The sequence below is a fragment of the Helianthus annuus genome, chromosome 17, assembly GCF_002127325.2.
Source record: "Helianthus annuus cultivar XRQ/B chromosome 17, HanXRQr2.0-SUNRISE, whole genome shotgun sequence".
Taxonomy (NCBI): domain Eukaryota; kingdom Viridiplantae; phylum Streptophyta; class Magnoliopsida; order Asterales; family Asteraceae; genus Helianthus; species Helianthus annuus.
This window is the reverse complement of record NC_035449.2, coordinates 36,687,687-36,705,050: the sequence shown is the minus strand read 5'-3', so window position 1 is coordinate 36,705,050 and position 17,364 is coordinate 36,687,687. Positions and strand designations below refer to the sequence as shown.

At 42.1% G+C, this 17,364-nt stretch overlaps 1 protein-coding gene across 1 annotated transcript; it reads right to left on the bottom strand.

Annotated features, from left to right (window-relative positions):
- Positions 1–3,828: 3,828 nt before the first annotated feature.
- LOC118489244 lies at positions 3,829–15,608 on the bottom strand. Its single transcript, XM_035986960.1, has 2 exons — positions 15,334–15,608; positions 3,829–4,487 (listed from the first exon to the last, which is right to left on the bottom strand). Exon 2 carries the CDS (start codon positions 4,245–4,247, stop codon positions 3,906–3,908), a length of 342 nt encoding a protein of 113 aa, XP_035842853.1. The 5' UTR covers positions 4,248–4,487; positions 15,334–15,608; the 3' UTR covers positions 3,829–3,905.
- Positions 15,609–17,364: the final 1,756 nt, after the last annotated feature.

The window sequence follows — 17,364 nt, the reverse complement described above, 5'->3', positions numbered from 1 at the left end:
TAAGTACAAACCATCATTGTTTGAAAACACCAACAACCACAAAAACTACTACCAAAATTTAAAAATTGGGCTCCGGCTATGTCTAGAAGTTTCCATCATTGCCCAATCTTGCAGCTCAAACCTTCGCTGCACCATCACCACCAGCTCCACTTGCTTCACCCTGATCCTTACCAGCATCTCCACCTTCAAGCATAGGGATATCCTCAGCATCATCATCATCCTCCAACTCTGCCAGCCTTGCCCTCCAACCTTCCACGTCCCATGTGCCTTTGTCAAAGGAAGGATCCTGAGCCTCTGCAGCCATTTGCAGCTGGATCTTATACATGGTTATCGCAGCAGAGACTTTAGCATCCTGGGTGATATCATGCTTCTCGTAGTCAAACTTGATCAATGATTTGACAGCTTCATCCCTGGTAGCACGGAGCTCCTTCTCAAGATCGGCTAACTTGAGATCCTTCAGCACACCCATCTGTTGGAGGTCGGCAATTTGGCGATCCTGATCTTCAACGTGGCTAACATAAGTTTCTATTTCAGTAAGTTTCTGCAAAAACAACAAGATATGACGTCAGACATAGGTGATCCTCAAAAACCATCAGGATAACCAACAGGGGCAGTGATCCTAACCTCGTTGACAGAATCAAGAAACTGCTGGCGAATCAGGGGAAATCCTTGGAGACCCTCAGCATCAGAAGTCTTTCTCTTCTTCCCTCCTTTCCCTCTCACAGGTGCCTTGGGGACAGAGGTACTCGGGCTGGCCGGATTCTTCTTCCTCACAGATTTGACGTTAGCAAGATCATCGATACCAAACTTGGAGGCAGACTTAGCAGACTTAGCAGATTTCCCAGCGCCTACACAACCAAAATAAGATAAGTATTCTGACTAAATTAAAAATCTTACATAAAACTACTTTTTGAATAAGGATACTTACTTGACATTGTGGCAGATGCAGAGGATACTTCCTGTGAATCTTGGGTGGCAACTTGAAAACTTCTGGTTTCAGGATCAAGCTTTCTGAAGGCTAGAACTCTCTCTCTTGCAGCAGGGGTCAACTTGAGATGAGCAACGGATATAGCTGCACACAAAAAACAAAGAAAGTGTTAGTGATCCTCAGTCTAAGGAACAAGTCTGATGGTGATCCTTCAGGATCCTCTATCCTACCATGAGTAGCCCACTCCTTGGGCAGATCCTTCCCATTAGGGATGGTATCCCTCCTAACAAAGAAGAATCGTCGCTTCCAATTCGTGTCATTCTTGGTGACCTTAAGAACAGGGTGATCCTCTCCGGCTTTCCGTTTGAACAGATATCGACAGGATCCAAACGTTGTGAGATCATACATCTCAGCCAGCTCCGTCATTCCTAAATCAATCCCTTCTTGCTCAATGATCCTTTCCAGGGTATACAGAACTCTCCAGATCATCGGCATAGCTTGGATAAAAGAGATGCCGGTTAAAGAAAAGAATGATTGGGTGAAGGCTGGAAAAGGATACGAACATCCTATGGTGAACGGAGTTGCAGGGAAAGCCACCCAGGTGTCGGAGATAAAATCACTTAAAGCGGTAGAAGAAAAAGATTTAAAAACGGTATCCGCCAGAAAACAGTGACGGATCCTATCAATGAGAGCATCGGTATAACAGCATCTCTCGGTAGGAGAATCCTTGATGATCCCTTGGCTTTTCAACGGACTACTCTTCTTGGGATCCTTATGAGGAGAATTTCGGAGCAACATATTTGCGGCAAAACAAAGCAAGAACAGAAAAAACAAAGCAGAAAAAGGAAGAAAGAAAGGAAGAGAATACCTGATCGATCTTCGGTAGCGATTATAAAGGGAAGATATCTCGAATTTAAATGCAGAGTGATCCTAACCCTATCTCCTATTTATAATCATGATTTGCAGGGATTGTCACATCTATGACGTAAGGGTTGCAACGGCTAGTTCGATATTAACGGCTAGTTATCCGAGTCATTCGTTGAAGATAAGATCAAAGCAAAATATAACTCATTTATTTACAATAAACTCCTTATATTTTGGGGGCAATTGTTAGGGCTGGATTTTTATCATACGTGATCCTTATACGTGATCCTAACCAGTGATCCTTGTTTCTTTGGCAGACAGTGATCCTCAGCAGGACTTCAGGATCAGGATCATGGACTGTTAAAGGATCCTCATGCTAACAGTTACCTTCGTGTAATACAACATTATTTTGCAGGAACATCTAGCAGGATACGCTCTTAGCATCATAATCAAGGGACGCGTCTTCACAATTATAGCACGAGCTTAATCAAAGATAGACGTTGCAAAGGATATGGAAACTTAGCTTGATTTAAGGGCGGCAATTTAGGCTAGATTGTCTTTTATTTCTAAAGGGGTAATGAGCTGATTATTAGTCCTTTTACCTAAAATAGGTCACCTACACTTGTATATAAATCACCCTTCCTCATTCGGAAAAAGACACACGACGACACACAACACAATTCTCACACGCTTAGACACTCGAAACTATAGTGATCCTTGTACTCAGCTCATTATCATCCGAAGTTGTAACTATATTTTTCTTATATTGAAGTTGGTGATCGGTAGTTGCCATCACCCGAGGTTTTTTATGCCGGAGATCATACATTGATCAAGGGCTTTTTCCTCGTATAAATCATTGTGTCTTTGCATATTTCTCACAAAAGTGATCCTTTACTTTTATAATTAACCAAGCATCATACCCCGTTTACATAAAGTTTGGTTACATTATCCTTGTGTGATTTTTGACCAAAACAGTTATTACCTTTCTAAGTTTTGGAGTTTATACACTCCCGCCTATTGCGCATGAAAATATGGAATTTTCCCCAGGATACTTATGGGATTTTCCCCAGAATACTAAGGATTTATCTCCAGTATATATTTGGGTTTTACCCCTATGACACAAGAACTGTTCGAACAGTTGGAACTGATATTCAAAAATTTTCTAAGTGTTTAGAGACTTCATGCACAGGGGACATTCCTTCTGAGGCGATTGTGTAGAGCTCAAAAGATCAAATTTGGACCTAGTGTACTAAGTATATCGGATTGGGGACATCATAGTGGAAGAAGTTGCAAAAGGATTGAAGTTCGATACTAGGGGTATACTCAATTCCCGGTATGATCTTTCCTTTGTGAACCTTACTTAAGTCATTTGAACTTTTGAAACTATGTTTGGAAAAGGTTTAAATACTCTGGTTAAGGATATATTCTCGAAATGTATTTTCGGAATATGTTTCAGGATATTTGGTTGGAATATTTGGGATATAATACTTGGGTTAAAAACTAATACTCTGGTCAAACAAGTATTATCAAAGCGAATTTTGAAAAAATAAACTATCCTTTTTCCTTAAAGACTTTATCTGAATTGTTTGAAGTTTGAAAACTCTGTTAGACGAAAGTCTTTGCAGGATATCGCTGAAAATGTTGATCAGGATATTTTCAAAAAATAATTGCACTATGTTTGCAAAATTGAAATCTAAACTAAGCGATGTGTAACAAAAGATTGAAAAACAACAAGTAAGTCAAAAGGTGGTTATGTTATTAACATGTCAAAAGTTGTGCTTTTGGTTTCACCTCAAACCGAGGCCCATCCACCAAAAGCGCTATTGGTTTCTAACCATATTTACGCAACGTTTGAAGGTTTCATCTCAAACCGAGACCCATCCGCCTCCAACCGTTGAATTGTTCAAAACAGGTTATACTAATTGATGACCAAGGGCTTCATCCTGAAACCCAAGACCCATCCACCTTTGGTCATCATATTGTTTGAATGCAGGAAATGTAAATTGTTCAAAGACATGAAAAGTAAATTGTTCAAACAAACCACGACCATCAGACCTAAAAAAGTGGGCTCCGACCTAGGCACATACATCCATCATCGCCCACTTCACTGTTTTTAAGGGGCAGCACCCTCTTCCATCATGACTTCATCAGCAAAATCTTCCCCGGCATCCCGTCCAGCATCCTCTCCAGCATTCGTCCCAGCATCGCCACCAGCATCCTTTGAAGCACCAGCATCATCTACCTTCTCGGTCACCTTAGCAGGTTCTTCTGCAGCAGGCTTTGAAGGGGGCTCCACAGGGTTACCACCAAGATCTTTCAGTTTCATCTCCCAAGCCTTAATATTCCATGAAGGACATTCAAATCCCGTAGCCATAGCTTCGTAAGCCATCTTCAGTCTAGCCTGGAGGAGGGAGACGATAATAGAGTTCTTGAGGCTTTCCCGGTATGAAGCCATGTCCTGCTCATGTTGAACTTGGGCAACATCGGACTTGGCTTGAGCCTCGTGAGTGACCTTCTAGATGGCAGACTGGTGCTCTTGGACCATTGCCTTGTATTTAGCTTCGTAATGCTCCGATTTAGCGGTGGCGACCGCTGCTTGGTCCGCAATGGTGGCTTCGGCCTTTTTTAGCTTACTCTCTAGGATGACGTTTGTGCCACATGCGTCTTCATAAAGGAATACCAGACGTTCGAGACCCTGTAAAATAAGAGAACAGGTGTTAGGGCTGGATTTTTACTATAAGTGATCCTTATACGTGATCCTAACCAGTGATCCTTGTTTCTTTGGCAGGCAGTGATCCTCAGCCGGACTTCAAGATCAGGATCATGGGACGTTACAGTGATCCTTATACTAACGGTCACCTTCGCTTACTACAATATTATTTTGCAGGAACATCTAGCAGGATATGCTCTAGGCATCATGATCAAGGAACGCGTTTTCACAATTATGGCAAGAGCTAAATTGAAGACGGACGTTGTACCGGATATAGAAACTAGGCTTGATCCAAGAGCAGCAATTTAGGCTAGATTATCTTTATTTCTAAAGGGGTAATGAGCTGATATTTAGTCATTTTACCTAAAATAGGTCACCTACACATGTATAAGTACCACTCTTCTTCATTCGGAAGAACACACACGACATACGACACAACTCTCAAACACTTAGACACTCAGTGATCCTTGTACTCAGCTCATTATCATCCAAAGTTGTAACTACATTTTCATTATATTGAAGTTGGTGATCGGTAGTTGCCATCACCCGAGGTTTTTTATGCCGGAGATCATACATTGATCAAGGGCTTTTTCCTCGTATAAATCATTGTGTCTTTGTATATTTCACATTGAAGTGATCCTTTACTTTTTCTACAAACCAAGCATCATACCCCGTTTACTTAGAGTTTGGTTGCATTATCCTTGTGTGATTTTTGACCAAAACAGTTTGGCGCCCACCGTGGGGCCATTGGTGCTTCATTCATAAGAAAATCTTTTGTTCGAAATCATTTCAAAGAGTTACATGGCTTCATCATTGAAGAACACGTCCACGGCGATGTCTACGGTCACTTCATCACAGATCACCTTGCCTCCTCCACCGACAGGATCTCAGAAAAATACTGAGAAGAGATCAACTCCCACTTTCTCTAAACCTCTATCTTCTTCTGCTATGAATCCTTCTATTCCCAGTACTAGTGATGTATTTGCTTTGATTTTGCAGATGAAGGATCGTATGCAGCGGCAAGATGAAACTAACGAAAGGATCCTCAGGGAAATTGGAGATCTCAAAAGACAAAAGAAAGCGGCAGAGGATCATTCTCCACTAATGCCCAAATCCTTGAGCTTTGATACTCCAATAATCACTTCCCAGTCATCAGGGATCCCGGACGTGCAAATCACAGGGGAGTCAAGAGGATCACGTCTCAACTCGGCAGCAATGACTCAGACATCAGATTCACATTTTCAGCCAATAGGATCCTATCCTCAATACACGGGATCCTTCATGAATCCGGGAGCCTATCCGGGGGCACAGCAGTTTCAAGGATCCTACTTTGTTCCAGGATCATTCCAGGGCCAAGGATCCTCCTTTGTTCCAGGATCATCCCAGATTCACGGATCCTCCTTCGTTCCAGGATCATCCCAGATACCAGGATCCTTACAGATGCCAGGACCCCTAAAAAGTTTGCAAACAGGAAGTCTAGATGTCCATCAAGGGGACTTCATTCCAATGCAGACCATTGCTTCCACTGGTCCCTCCGTTGTTCCAGAATCCCAGCAATATGGATTCCCTAACTTGAACTCAATGGGAGGTAACACTTTAAATAATTATCCTACTACTAACCTTGGACTCGTGCAGGATACAGGTACCAATCATGTTATGGCCAGGGAACTACAGAAACTAAAGGACATGATCTCAAGTGTTCCAGGGGTAGTCAAGCCTATCCCAGAGATTGCAGATGGGAGCCACAAGGTATCTCGCTTTGCACCACCAATCTGTGATGCAGAGGTACCCAAAAGGTTCCATATCCCTACCATGAAGCTGTATGATGGCACAACGGATCCAGAGGAGCATATAGCACAATACAGGGAAAGGATGGAAATCAATCCTATCCTAGAAAAGTTGAAGGAAGCATGCCTATGTAAAGGATTTGGATCCACTCTAACTGGATCAGCTCTTAAGTGGCTGCTAAGTCTTCCCCCCTACTCTATTACTTCATTTGCTAATTTAGTTAATTTATTCAATAACCAATTCTCTTGTAGTAGAAAATTTGAAAAATTAACTAGCGATTTATACAGGATAACTCAAAATCATAACGAATCATTAAGGGATTATATAACTAAATTTAGTAAAGAATCCTTGGACATTCCCAACTTGGACATGGCTACGGCTGTTGAGGCCTTCAAAATGGGACTGCTTAAGGATTCATTATTCTATGATGATCTTGTTATGACACCATGCAGGAATTTAGATGAAGTAAGAACTCGAGCACTCAGGTTTATCCGGCTAGAGGATGACAAGAGGATCCAGGAAAGACAAGTAGGATCCTCAAAACAGGAGAAGCAAGGATCCTCCTTCAAAAACAACAAGTTCAAATCCTACCATAGAAACGAGAACAAGAATGTGCACGCTGTCGACCAAGAAGAGGATGATGAAGAATATCCTCCCATCTCAGAATATTGTTTTTCCGTTGATAATCATGAACTAATCCTTGCAATGCAGAATCTAGGTGAAAAGGCTAGGTGGCCCAGGAAGAATGATAAACCATCCGGGACTAAAGACAAGTCCAAATGGTGTGCATACCATGAGGATTTCGGGCACCTAACTGAAGATTGCATAGCCTTACGAAAAGAAATCGGATACGTGCTAAGCAAGGGGCATCTAAAAGAATTGTTGGGGAGAAAAAAGCAAAGGACCCAGGATCCTGAAAGGATCCCTGAAAAGGCTCCAGCACCTCCGGCAAACGCACAAGTGATTAACTTCATATCCGGAGGATCAGACATTTGTGGTACATCCTTCTCAGCGGCCAAAAGACATGCAAAAGAATCAAAAATGGATAATGGAGAAAGGCCTATTAGAACCTCGAGTGTCTCAGAAGGGAAGATGATAACATTTGATGAGGATGATCGCGTCAATGTTCAGGATCCTCACCATGATAGCTTAGTTATCACTCTCTTTATCTCTAACCATTTTGTCCGCAGGATCCTTATTGACGGAGGGAGCTCAGTGAACATTATCCAGCTTGATGTCTTGAAGAAGATGGGAATCCCAGAATCAGACATCACACCAAGATCCTCCGTGCTTGTAGGATTCAGTGGGGAAACGAAGAAAACTCTGGGGGACATCAAACTCCCAATCTACGTGGAAGGATTACATAATTACCAAAAATTTTGTGTTATTGACTGTTTATCTTGTTGCAACGTTATCCTTGGCAGGCCTTGGATACATGACATGAAAGCAGTTCCATCTACCTACCATCAATGTGTGAAGCTCCCTAGCCCATGGGGGATAATCAAGATCGACAGTGATCAGCAAGAGGCTAAGGATTGCTATACCTCATCCATGAAGCCAACCTCGAAGCCAAGGGAGCAATAGCAATTACAGTATCCTCCGAGGAATGTCTTGGAGGCAAGGGAACAAGATGTAGATGAAATCCTCTTGGATCCTAGTGATCCTGAATCAAAAATCTATATCGGATCAGGGATCCTTGGCAAGATGAAAGAAGACATGATATCCTTCCTCAAAAGAAGAAAATCTACCTTTGCATGGAAACATGAAGATATGACAGGTATATCCAAGGATATTATTACCCACAAACTTGGCATTGACAGGTCTATCAAGCCAATCCACCAAAAAAGGAGGAAGTTTGCACCAGAAAGGAATGCCATTATCCAAGAAGAAGTAGAGAGACTACTTCGAGCAGGTATGATCAGAGAGGTAAAGTATCCAAAATGGTTAGCCAATGTGGTTGTTGTCCAAAAGAAAAACGGAAAGTGGAGGGTATGTGTCGATTTCACTGATTTGAATAAGGCATGTCCCAAGGATCCTTTCCCATTACCCCACATTGACTCCATGGTGGATGCAACAGCGGGGCATGAACTGTTAACCTTTATGGATGCATCATCTGGATTCCAACAAATCCAGATGGAACCATCTGACCAAGAGGATACAGCCTTTATGACCCCAACCGGTTTATATTGTTATATCGCCATGCCTTTTGGACTAAGAAATGCAGGTGCAACATATCAAAGGCTGGTAAATATGATGTTCAAAGATCAAATTGGAAAAACTATGGAGGTGTACATAGATGATATGGTGGTCAAGTCAAAGAAAGCTGAGGATCACCTAAGGGACTTGGAAGAAGCATTCGATATCCTTGATAATTATAACATGAAACTTAATCCTTTAAAATGCCATTTTGGTGTTAAGGCAGGAAAGTTCTTAGGATACATGGTGACCCAGAGGGGCATTGAAGCAAGCCCGGAACAAATCAAAGCATTAATAAATATCAAATCTCCTGCCAATGCCAAGGATGTTCAAAGACTAACAGGCAGGATAGCAGCTTTGAACAGATTCATATCGAAATCCTCAGAAAAGTGCAAAGAATTCTACGATATCCTAAGGAAGAATAAGAAGTTCGAATGGACTGAGAAGCATGAGAATGCTTTACAAGCCCTAAAAGAGTATATGTCCTCAGCACCAGCATTAGCAAAACCGGAAAAAGGAGATGTGTTATCCTTATATCTGGCGGTATCCTCAACCGCTGTAAGTGCTGTACTTGTTAAGGATCACGAAGGTACACAATATCCTATCTACTATGTAAGTAAAAGTCTACTTGACGCCGAATCCAGGTACTCACACCTCGAAAAACTCATCCTTGCATTAATCATGGCATCCACTAAGTTAAGGCATTATTTTGAAACCCATACTATTGTTGTTAAAACTAATTTTCCAATTAAGAATGTCCTCAGGAAACCGGATATGTCAGGGAGAATGGCTAAGTGGGCAGTGAAGCTTAGTGCCCATGATATAAGATACGAACCAAGAACAGCCATTAAATCTCAAGCACTAGCTGACTTTGTGGCTGATTTCAGTAGTGATCTACAAAAAGAAGCAGAATTGGAGGTTCAGCAGTTGGATGAGACTAAGGATCCTTGGATCCTGCACACTGACGGATCCTCAAATATCAAAGGCACAGGGCTAGGGATCCTACTAAAATCGCCACAGGGGGACATAATACCCCACTCCATAGCCTGTGAATTCCAAGCAACTAACAATGAGGCTGAATATGAAGCCTTAATTGCTGGCTTACAGATTGCTAAGGATATGGGGGTAAGATATCTCGAAGTATATGTAGATTCATTATTGATCACCAATCACTTTAATGGATCCTATGCTGTTAAAGGTGAAAAACTAACCAAATATTTAGAGATAGTCAAAGAATTGGCACTCTCTTTTGTTTCTTTTAGCTTAACACAGGTACCAAGGGAGGATAACACGGAAGCTGATGCATTGGCCAACCTAGGATCATCCTTGAAGATTCCAGAAGATATAAGTATCCCTATCATCCATATCCTGGCTCCTGCTATTGAAAATCAGGTGGCCATGGAAATAGAAGAGGATACTGCAATGATCCCTAGTGAAGAAGCCCAATCTTATTCAGGATCATGGATCTCACCAATCATGAGATACTTGCAACATGGGGAGATTCCAACGGGAGAAAATCCTAGAGCTTTCAGGATTAAGGTATCTCAATTTGCAATCTTAAATAATGTGCTATATAAACGATCCCTTGCAGGACCATATTTAAGATGTATTGAAGATCCTGAAATTGAAGAAGTGTTGAGAGACTTCCACGAAGGAGATTGTGGAAACCACACTGGGGGCAGGGCATTATTCTCAAGGATCCTTAGAACAGGATACTACTGGCCAACCATGAAAAGGGATGCCATAGAGTATGCTAAGAGATGTGATCCTTGCCAAAGACATAGCAATATCCTTCACCAACCAGCTGAATTACTACACCCCATACCATCCTCATGGCCATTCATGAGATGGGGAATGGATATAGTTGGCAAGCTCCCTAAAGCACCTGGTGGAAAAGTATTTATGCTTGCCATGACTGACTATTTTTCCAAGTGGATAGAAGCTGAAGCCTTCGCTCAAGTCAGAGAAAAGGAAGTCATATCCTTCATTAAAAGAAACATTATAACTAGATTTGGCATTCCCTCTGAAATTGTATGTGATAATGGCTCCCAATTCATTGGAAGCAGAACCACTAACTTTTGTGACAGTTGGGGAATCAAGATGATCACATCAACACCAGTTCACCCACAAGCCAATGGTCAAGCAGAATCATCCAACAAGATCATCATCAACAATCTGAAGAAGAAGCTAGGATCCAAGAAAGGGAAATGGGCAGAAGAGTTACCTTATGCGCTATGGGCTGATAGGACAACTCCCAAGAATGCCACCGGTCAGACACCCTTCTCTTTAGTATTTGGGGCAGAAGCAGTGATCCCAACAGAGATGGTGATCCCAACTGCTAGAACAAGTGCTCGTGATCCTGAAGAAAATGCTACAATCCTGGCTCAGGATTTAGATACTATTGAGGAAAACAGGGATCTAGCCAGGATAAGGATGGCAAGCTACCAACAAAAGATGGCTGGTGCCTACAACAAGAATGTCAGGATAAGGAAGTTCCAAGTCGGAGATATGGTGTTGAGAAAAGCATTTCAAAATACTATCAACCCTGCTGACGGGAAGCTAGCACCAAAATGGGAAGGTCCCTACTTGATTGAAGCTGAAGCAGGAAAGGGGGCATACAGGTTGCTAACCATGGAAGGGAACTTGTTACCAAGAGCCTGGAATGCTGTTCACTTAAAGAAATATTTCATGTGAGCATGATCCTTCCTGCATGTGATCCTTACATTGAAGTATCCTTGAAGGATCCTGGAGATATCGGTGATCCTTACTCTGGTAATATGCTTATCCTAAAACTATTGCATTTTCTTACTTTTTGCCTAAGGATAAGGATCATGTATCCTTCATCCTCTACTCACAAACCATTTGAGTTATGATAGTTCAGGTATCCTCAGCAAATCATCAAAGATCTCCAAAAGCACCAAAGATCCTCGGGTACAACCCCAGTTATCCTTGGGATTGTCCCCAGTTTCCGCCAGCAGCGCACGATGATCCTGGTATAGTTCACGTCTTTGGGACCAGTACCCACTTTCGGGGCTGACAACCTCATCGTACTGGCTATATTTGGGATCCTACGTATAATGGTGGACGCACCATACATCCGTTCCTAAGGTTTCTAACGTTTTCACGTTAGCTAAGGTTTTGACATTTTCATGTCACTAAGTTTGGATAGTTGCCAGAAAGGGCCATACTCCAGTTTACATACGATCCTTTGGGCTTGTCCCCAGTTATCCTTTGGGCTTGTCCCCAGTTATCCTTTGGGCTTGTCCCCAGTGATCCTCTGGGATCATTCTCAGTTATCCTTTGGGCTTGTCCCCAGTTACTAACTTATCTTTTATATTGGCTTAGTCCCAGGTTATGTTCCATTTTCTCAGGTTTTCGAAGTTAAACAATTAAGGATCCTTAATCCTTATTATCCATTAAAGTCTTACCTATGGTTGTTCCGATTAAAGGATAGGATCCTAACGTGGATCCTCAGGTATGATCCTTGACTATTTTTGATTATACTCTTTATCCTAACCAACCCTTATACTTTGACAACCAAACCTATGATCCTTGAACTAAAACGCTTTGAGAATTTTCAATATGAGGATATTTGATCCAGGATCATATCCTAAGTTCATTAAACACTTTGTCAACTCTTGTTATTTTAACAAACATATCAATTGAGAAATAAGAGGATTATTGAAGGATGACAACGCAAGATAAGCCAAAAAAGTTAAGTTATATTATTAAACAAAAGGATCATTAACCCTTTCAAAAGATTGTCAAAATTGCCAACCCACATTTCTACCAGCAAAACGTGGCCCGTCCACATGGGTTGGCAAAGGGTGTCCATTGTCTATGCGGTCTTAGCATTTTTGCAGGAAAGTAAAAGCGGCAGGATCACAAAGGCTTCATCCCCCAAACAGAGGATCCCTCCACCTTTAGCAATCCTGCCCATTGTTCAAAGGATCCAGGATCCTTAACCCTAAGAAACTATTGTTCAGAAATTACAAACCATAATTGTTCACAAACACCACTACCACAAAAAACCACTACCAATCCTAAAAAATTGGGCTCCGGCCTAGTCTCGAAATATCCATCATCGCCCAATCATGCAGCCTACACCTTCGCTGCTTCATCACCACCAGCATCTCCACCTTGATCCTTCTCAGCATCACCACCTTCCAGCATGGGGATCTCCTCAGCCTCATCCTCGTCCTCCAGGTCTGCCAGCCTTGCCTTCCAACCTTCAACATCCCACGAGCCTTTGTCAAAGGTAGGATCCTGAGCCTCCTCGGCCATCTGAAGTTGAATCTTATACATAGCAATTGCCGCGGAGACCTTAGCATCTTGGGTGATCTCCTGCTTCTCGTTATCCATATCAATCAACCTCTGAGCAGCCTCAGCCTTCATGACCCGGAGTTCCTTCTCAAGATCTCCTATCTTGAGATCCTTAAGCACGCCCATTTGTTGAAGGTCAGCAATCTGGCTCTCCTGGTCCTCAACATTGCCAAGATAAGTTTCAATCTCAGCAAGTTTCTGCAAACAAGAGAATAAGGACAAGCTCAGACTCAGGTGATCCTCAAGAAAAGCAGGATACACAAACAGGATATGATAGGCGGATAACCTACAGGGGCAGTGATCCTTACCTCATTCACATAGTCAAGGAATTGCTGACGGAGGAGGGGAAATCCTTGTAGATCTTCAGTAGTCTTCCTCTTCTTCCCCTTGCCCCGGATAGACGCCTTGGGAGCTGAGACTGAAGGACTGGCAGCAGGAGCCTTCTTCTTTGAAGACGTGACATTGGCAAGATCACTGATCCCAAATTTGGAGGCTGATTTAACGGACCTGGCAGATTTTCCAGCACCTACACAATCAAAAAAACAAGATAAGTTGCTTTATTAATCAAACAATCCTACATATAATTTATTTTCTGTAAGGATACTTACTTGACATAGTGGCAGATGCAGAGGATACTTCTTGAGAATCTTGGATGGTGACTTGGAAGCTTCTGACTTCAGGATCAAGCTTTTTAAAAGCTAACACTCTTTCTCTGGCAGCAGGGGTCAACTTTAAGTGAGCAACGGAGATAGCTGCATAAAAAAGACAAAAGAAAAAAGACATCAGTGATCCTCATCATATGAGAACAGGACTGATAGTGATCCTTCGAGGATCCTCTACCCTACCATGAGTGGCCCATTCCTTGGGCAGATCCTTCCCATCCGGGATGGAATCCCTCTTAACAAAGAAAAACCGACGTTTCCAATTTGTATCATTCTTGGTAACTTTGAAGATAGGGTGATCCTCCCCAGCTTTCCGTTTCAGCAGATACCGATGTGATCCAAACGTAGTAAGATCATAGAGCTCAGCTAGCTCCGCCATCCCCAGGTCAATTCCTTCCTGCTCAATGATCCTCTCGAAGGTATAAAGAACCCTCCAGATCATCGGCATAGCTTGGATGTAAGAGATGCCGGTTAAAGAAAAGAAAGATTGGGTGAAGGCCGGAAAAGGATACGAATATCCTATGATAAATGGAGTTGCAGGAAAGATCACCCAGGTATCTGAAGTAAAATCACTCAAGGCAGTGGGTGTGAAGGATTTGAAAACGGCATCCGCCGGAAAGCAATGTCGAATCCTATCTACATGAGCATCGGTAAAGCAACATCTCTCCGTAGGAGAATCCTTAATGATCCCTTGGCTTTTCAGGGGACTATCCTTCTTGGAATCCTTATGTGGAGAATTCCGGAGCAACATGTTTGTGACGGAACAGAAACAGAGACGGAGTAGAAAAAACAGAGCAAAGAGAAGGAAGAAGGGAAAGAGAGAAGCAGAGGATACCTGATCAGTCTTCGGTAGCGGTTATAAAGGGAAGATATCTCGAATTTAAATGCAAAATGATCCTAACCCTATCTCCTATTTATAATGATGATTTGCAGGGATTATCACATCTATGACGTAATGATCACAACGGCTAGTCCATGTGTAACGGCTAGTTATTCGGAATCGCCCGTTAGAGATAAGATCGAAACAAAATATAACTCGTCTATTTACAATTAACTCCTTATATTTTGGGGGCAATTGTTAGGGCTGGATTTTTACTATAAGTGATCCTTATACGTGATCCTAACCAGTGATCCTTGTTTCTTTGGCAGGCAGTGATCCTCAGCCGGACTTCAAGATCAGGATCATGGGACGTTACAGTGATCCTTATACTAACGGTCACCTTCGCTTACTACAATATTATTTTGCAGGAACATCTAGCAGGATATGCTCTAGGCATCATGATCAAGGAACGCGTTTTCACAATTATGGCAAGAGCTAAATTGAAGACGGACGTTGTACCGGATATAGAAACTAGGCTTGATCCAAGAGCAGCAATTTAGGCTAGATTATCTTTATTTCTAAAGGGGTAATGAGCTGATATTTAGTCATTTTACCTAAAATAGGTCACCTACACATGTATAAGTACCACTCTTCTTCATTCGGAAGAACACACACGACATACGACACAACTCTCAAACACTTAGACACTCAGTGATCCTTGTACTCAGCTCATTATCATCCAAAGTTGTAACTACATTTTCATTATATTGAAGTTGGTGATCGGTAGTTGCCATCACCCGAGGTTTTTTATGCCGGAGATCATACATTGATCAAGGGCTTTTTCCTCGTATAAATCATTGTGTCTTTGTATATTTCACATTGAAGTGATCCTTTACTTTTTCTACAAACCAAGCATCATACCCCGTTTACTTAGAGTTTGGTTGCATTATCCTTGTGTGATTTTTGACCAAAACAACAGGTATTAGCCTTAATAAACATTTATAACCAGCATATGATGCTCATATAGGTCAAGGATACTAACCTGGTTGAGGAAGCCGGTCATGAATTTGCTGGATTCTGTGAACCCATAATTCTCAAATGGAAACACATGGGGGTAGCAGGGTTATCTGCTTCCTTCCTCTTCCGGGAGCTGGAGGCCCGGGTCCTAGATGCTGGGGGAGCTTTGGGAGCAGTAGAGGTCTTCGAACTGGTAGGCTTTGGTGTGGCAGTTGACTTCGGATTGGATTCTTGCTTGACGGGTGCGAGGCTGGAGTAACTATCCAACTCGTCGAGTTGGAAGCCTTCAAGATTGATAACCGGCACTGCATAAGTGAAGATACGTTCGGTTTTGTTATACTCTTAAAATATAATCGGTTTGATAAATAAAAATAATTTCTGAAAATATGCTTACCAGACATGTTGGAACTTGATCTTTGACTTGAACTTGTAAGTAGCAGGGTAAAAGTCCTCTCACTTTCCGGAAGCTTGTAGATTTCTTATATTCTTCCTTCCGATTCGGCGCTTGGGGGAGCTAATTCCTTGAAGTTTGCTGCAAAGAATAAACATATCAGGATATTAGTTCAAGATGTAGTCTCGGGATATGATTGAGGATATTTCTAAAACCCTAAATCCTACCAGAAGTCAACTATCTCTTAGGAAGGTCAAAACCCCTGTCAATGGAATCCCTTTTTACAAAAAAGAATTTTCTTCTCCATTTATCCTCGTTCTTGGTAGCCTTAAGAATGAGAGGATCTTTGGAGATAGAAAATAGAAGGAATCGGCTGGAACCATGGCATCTTAAACGATAGGCCATCGGATGATCTTCAATGCACAAGTTAGGCATGTAACGAGCCTTAATCCGCTCCAAAGTAACTAATACACGCCAAACCATGGGCATGGCTTAGGCAAAGCTAAGGCCAGTAAGCTCGAAGAAACGAGAAATGAAGGGTGAAAATGGATACTGAAGCCCTATGGAGAAAGGATAAGCAAAAAAGCATACCCACTCGTCGAAACAAAAATCCGATCGGACCTCTCGGTCAAATGGACGGAAGATTGTCCCGGCAGGAAAGGCACCGGAAGCTCCTAAAGCCGCGATATCGGCATTATCGAATGAACACACCTCTTTTGAGGGTTCTTTAAGCAGGTTTTGTTTGTGAAAGGGGGAAACGGAATCCGCCGTCTGGGATCTAGTGCGGGTAGCCATGGAGAATCTCGGCCAAAGAATAAGTGATTTAAACAAGGAAAACAGGGAAGGGAAATAGAGAAAATACATGAAGTTTGCTTGAAGATAGAGATGATCATAATGAAAAATCCCTCGGCTAATATAGGCTGAGCATAGGGGGTAAAGAGTAAATGTCGCATCGGAAGTTGCACAATGTCACCTCAATCGTCATTTCGTTTTAATTGCCTCGGTTCACGAGATAAAGTTTTAAAATATATCCGTTGGATTGGTATACCAACAGATATATTTGGGGATAATTGTTATGGGTCATTTTCTGCGCATATATCCTGACTAATATTCTGGCTTCGATTGTTTATTTGAGTTCAGGATACAGGATCAGGATATTGGTAACATCCTGATACGATATCCTGGTAGTGACTGAATTAACCACGTGCAGATTAGAAGGTGCAAGTCTCCAACGTTCAAGTGGACTTCTTCTCCTCGAGACTCGGGCAAATCAGTTAGTTTACAGACGTTGAACCCGGAAGACCAGGACTGCAACGTTCATATGGGGAATATCCGCTGGATCCCGGAATAATAGGATATTTAGTTAGTTTTTGTTACTATAAATAGATTGATCGGATCAGATTAAGGCACACACTCTCTCGCACACCTTTTCTCTCCTGTTGCAAACAATCACTACACACAAACACTTGTACTCGAGTTTCATTGTAACACCTAGTTGATCCGCATCATATCCTGCACTGTATCCTGATATTTGAAGTAATAGAAGAACAAGGCAGTTGCGATTGTCAGCTCCCGAGGTTTTGTGCGGGCGATCTAGATTGATTAAGGGCTTTCCTCGTACATCCTGTGTCACCCTTTACTTTTTAGCTCATTGTTTGATCATAG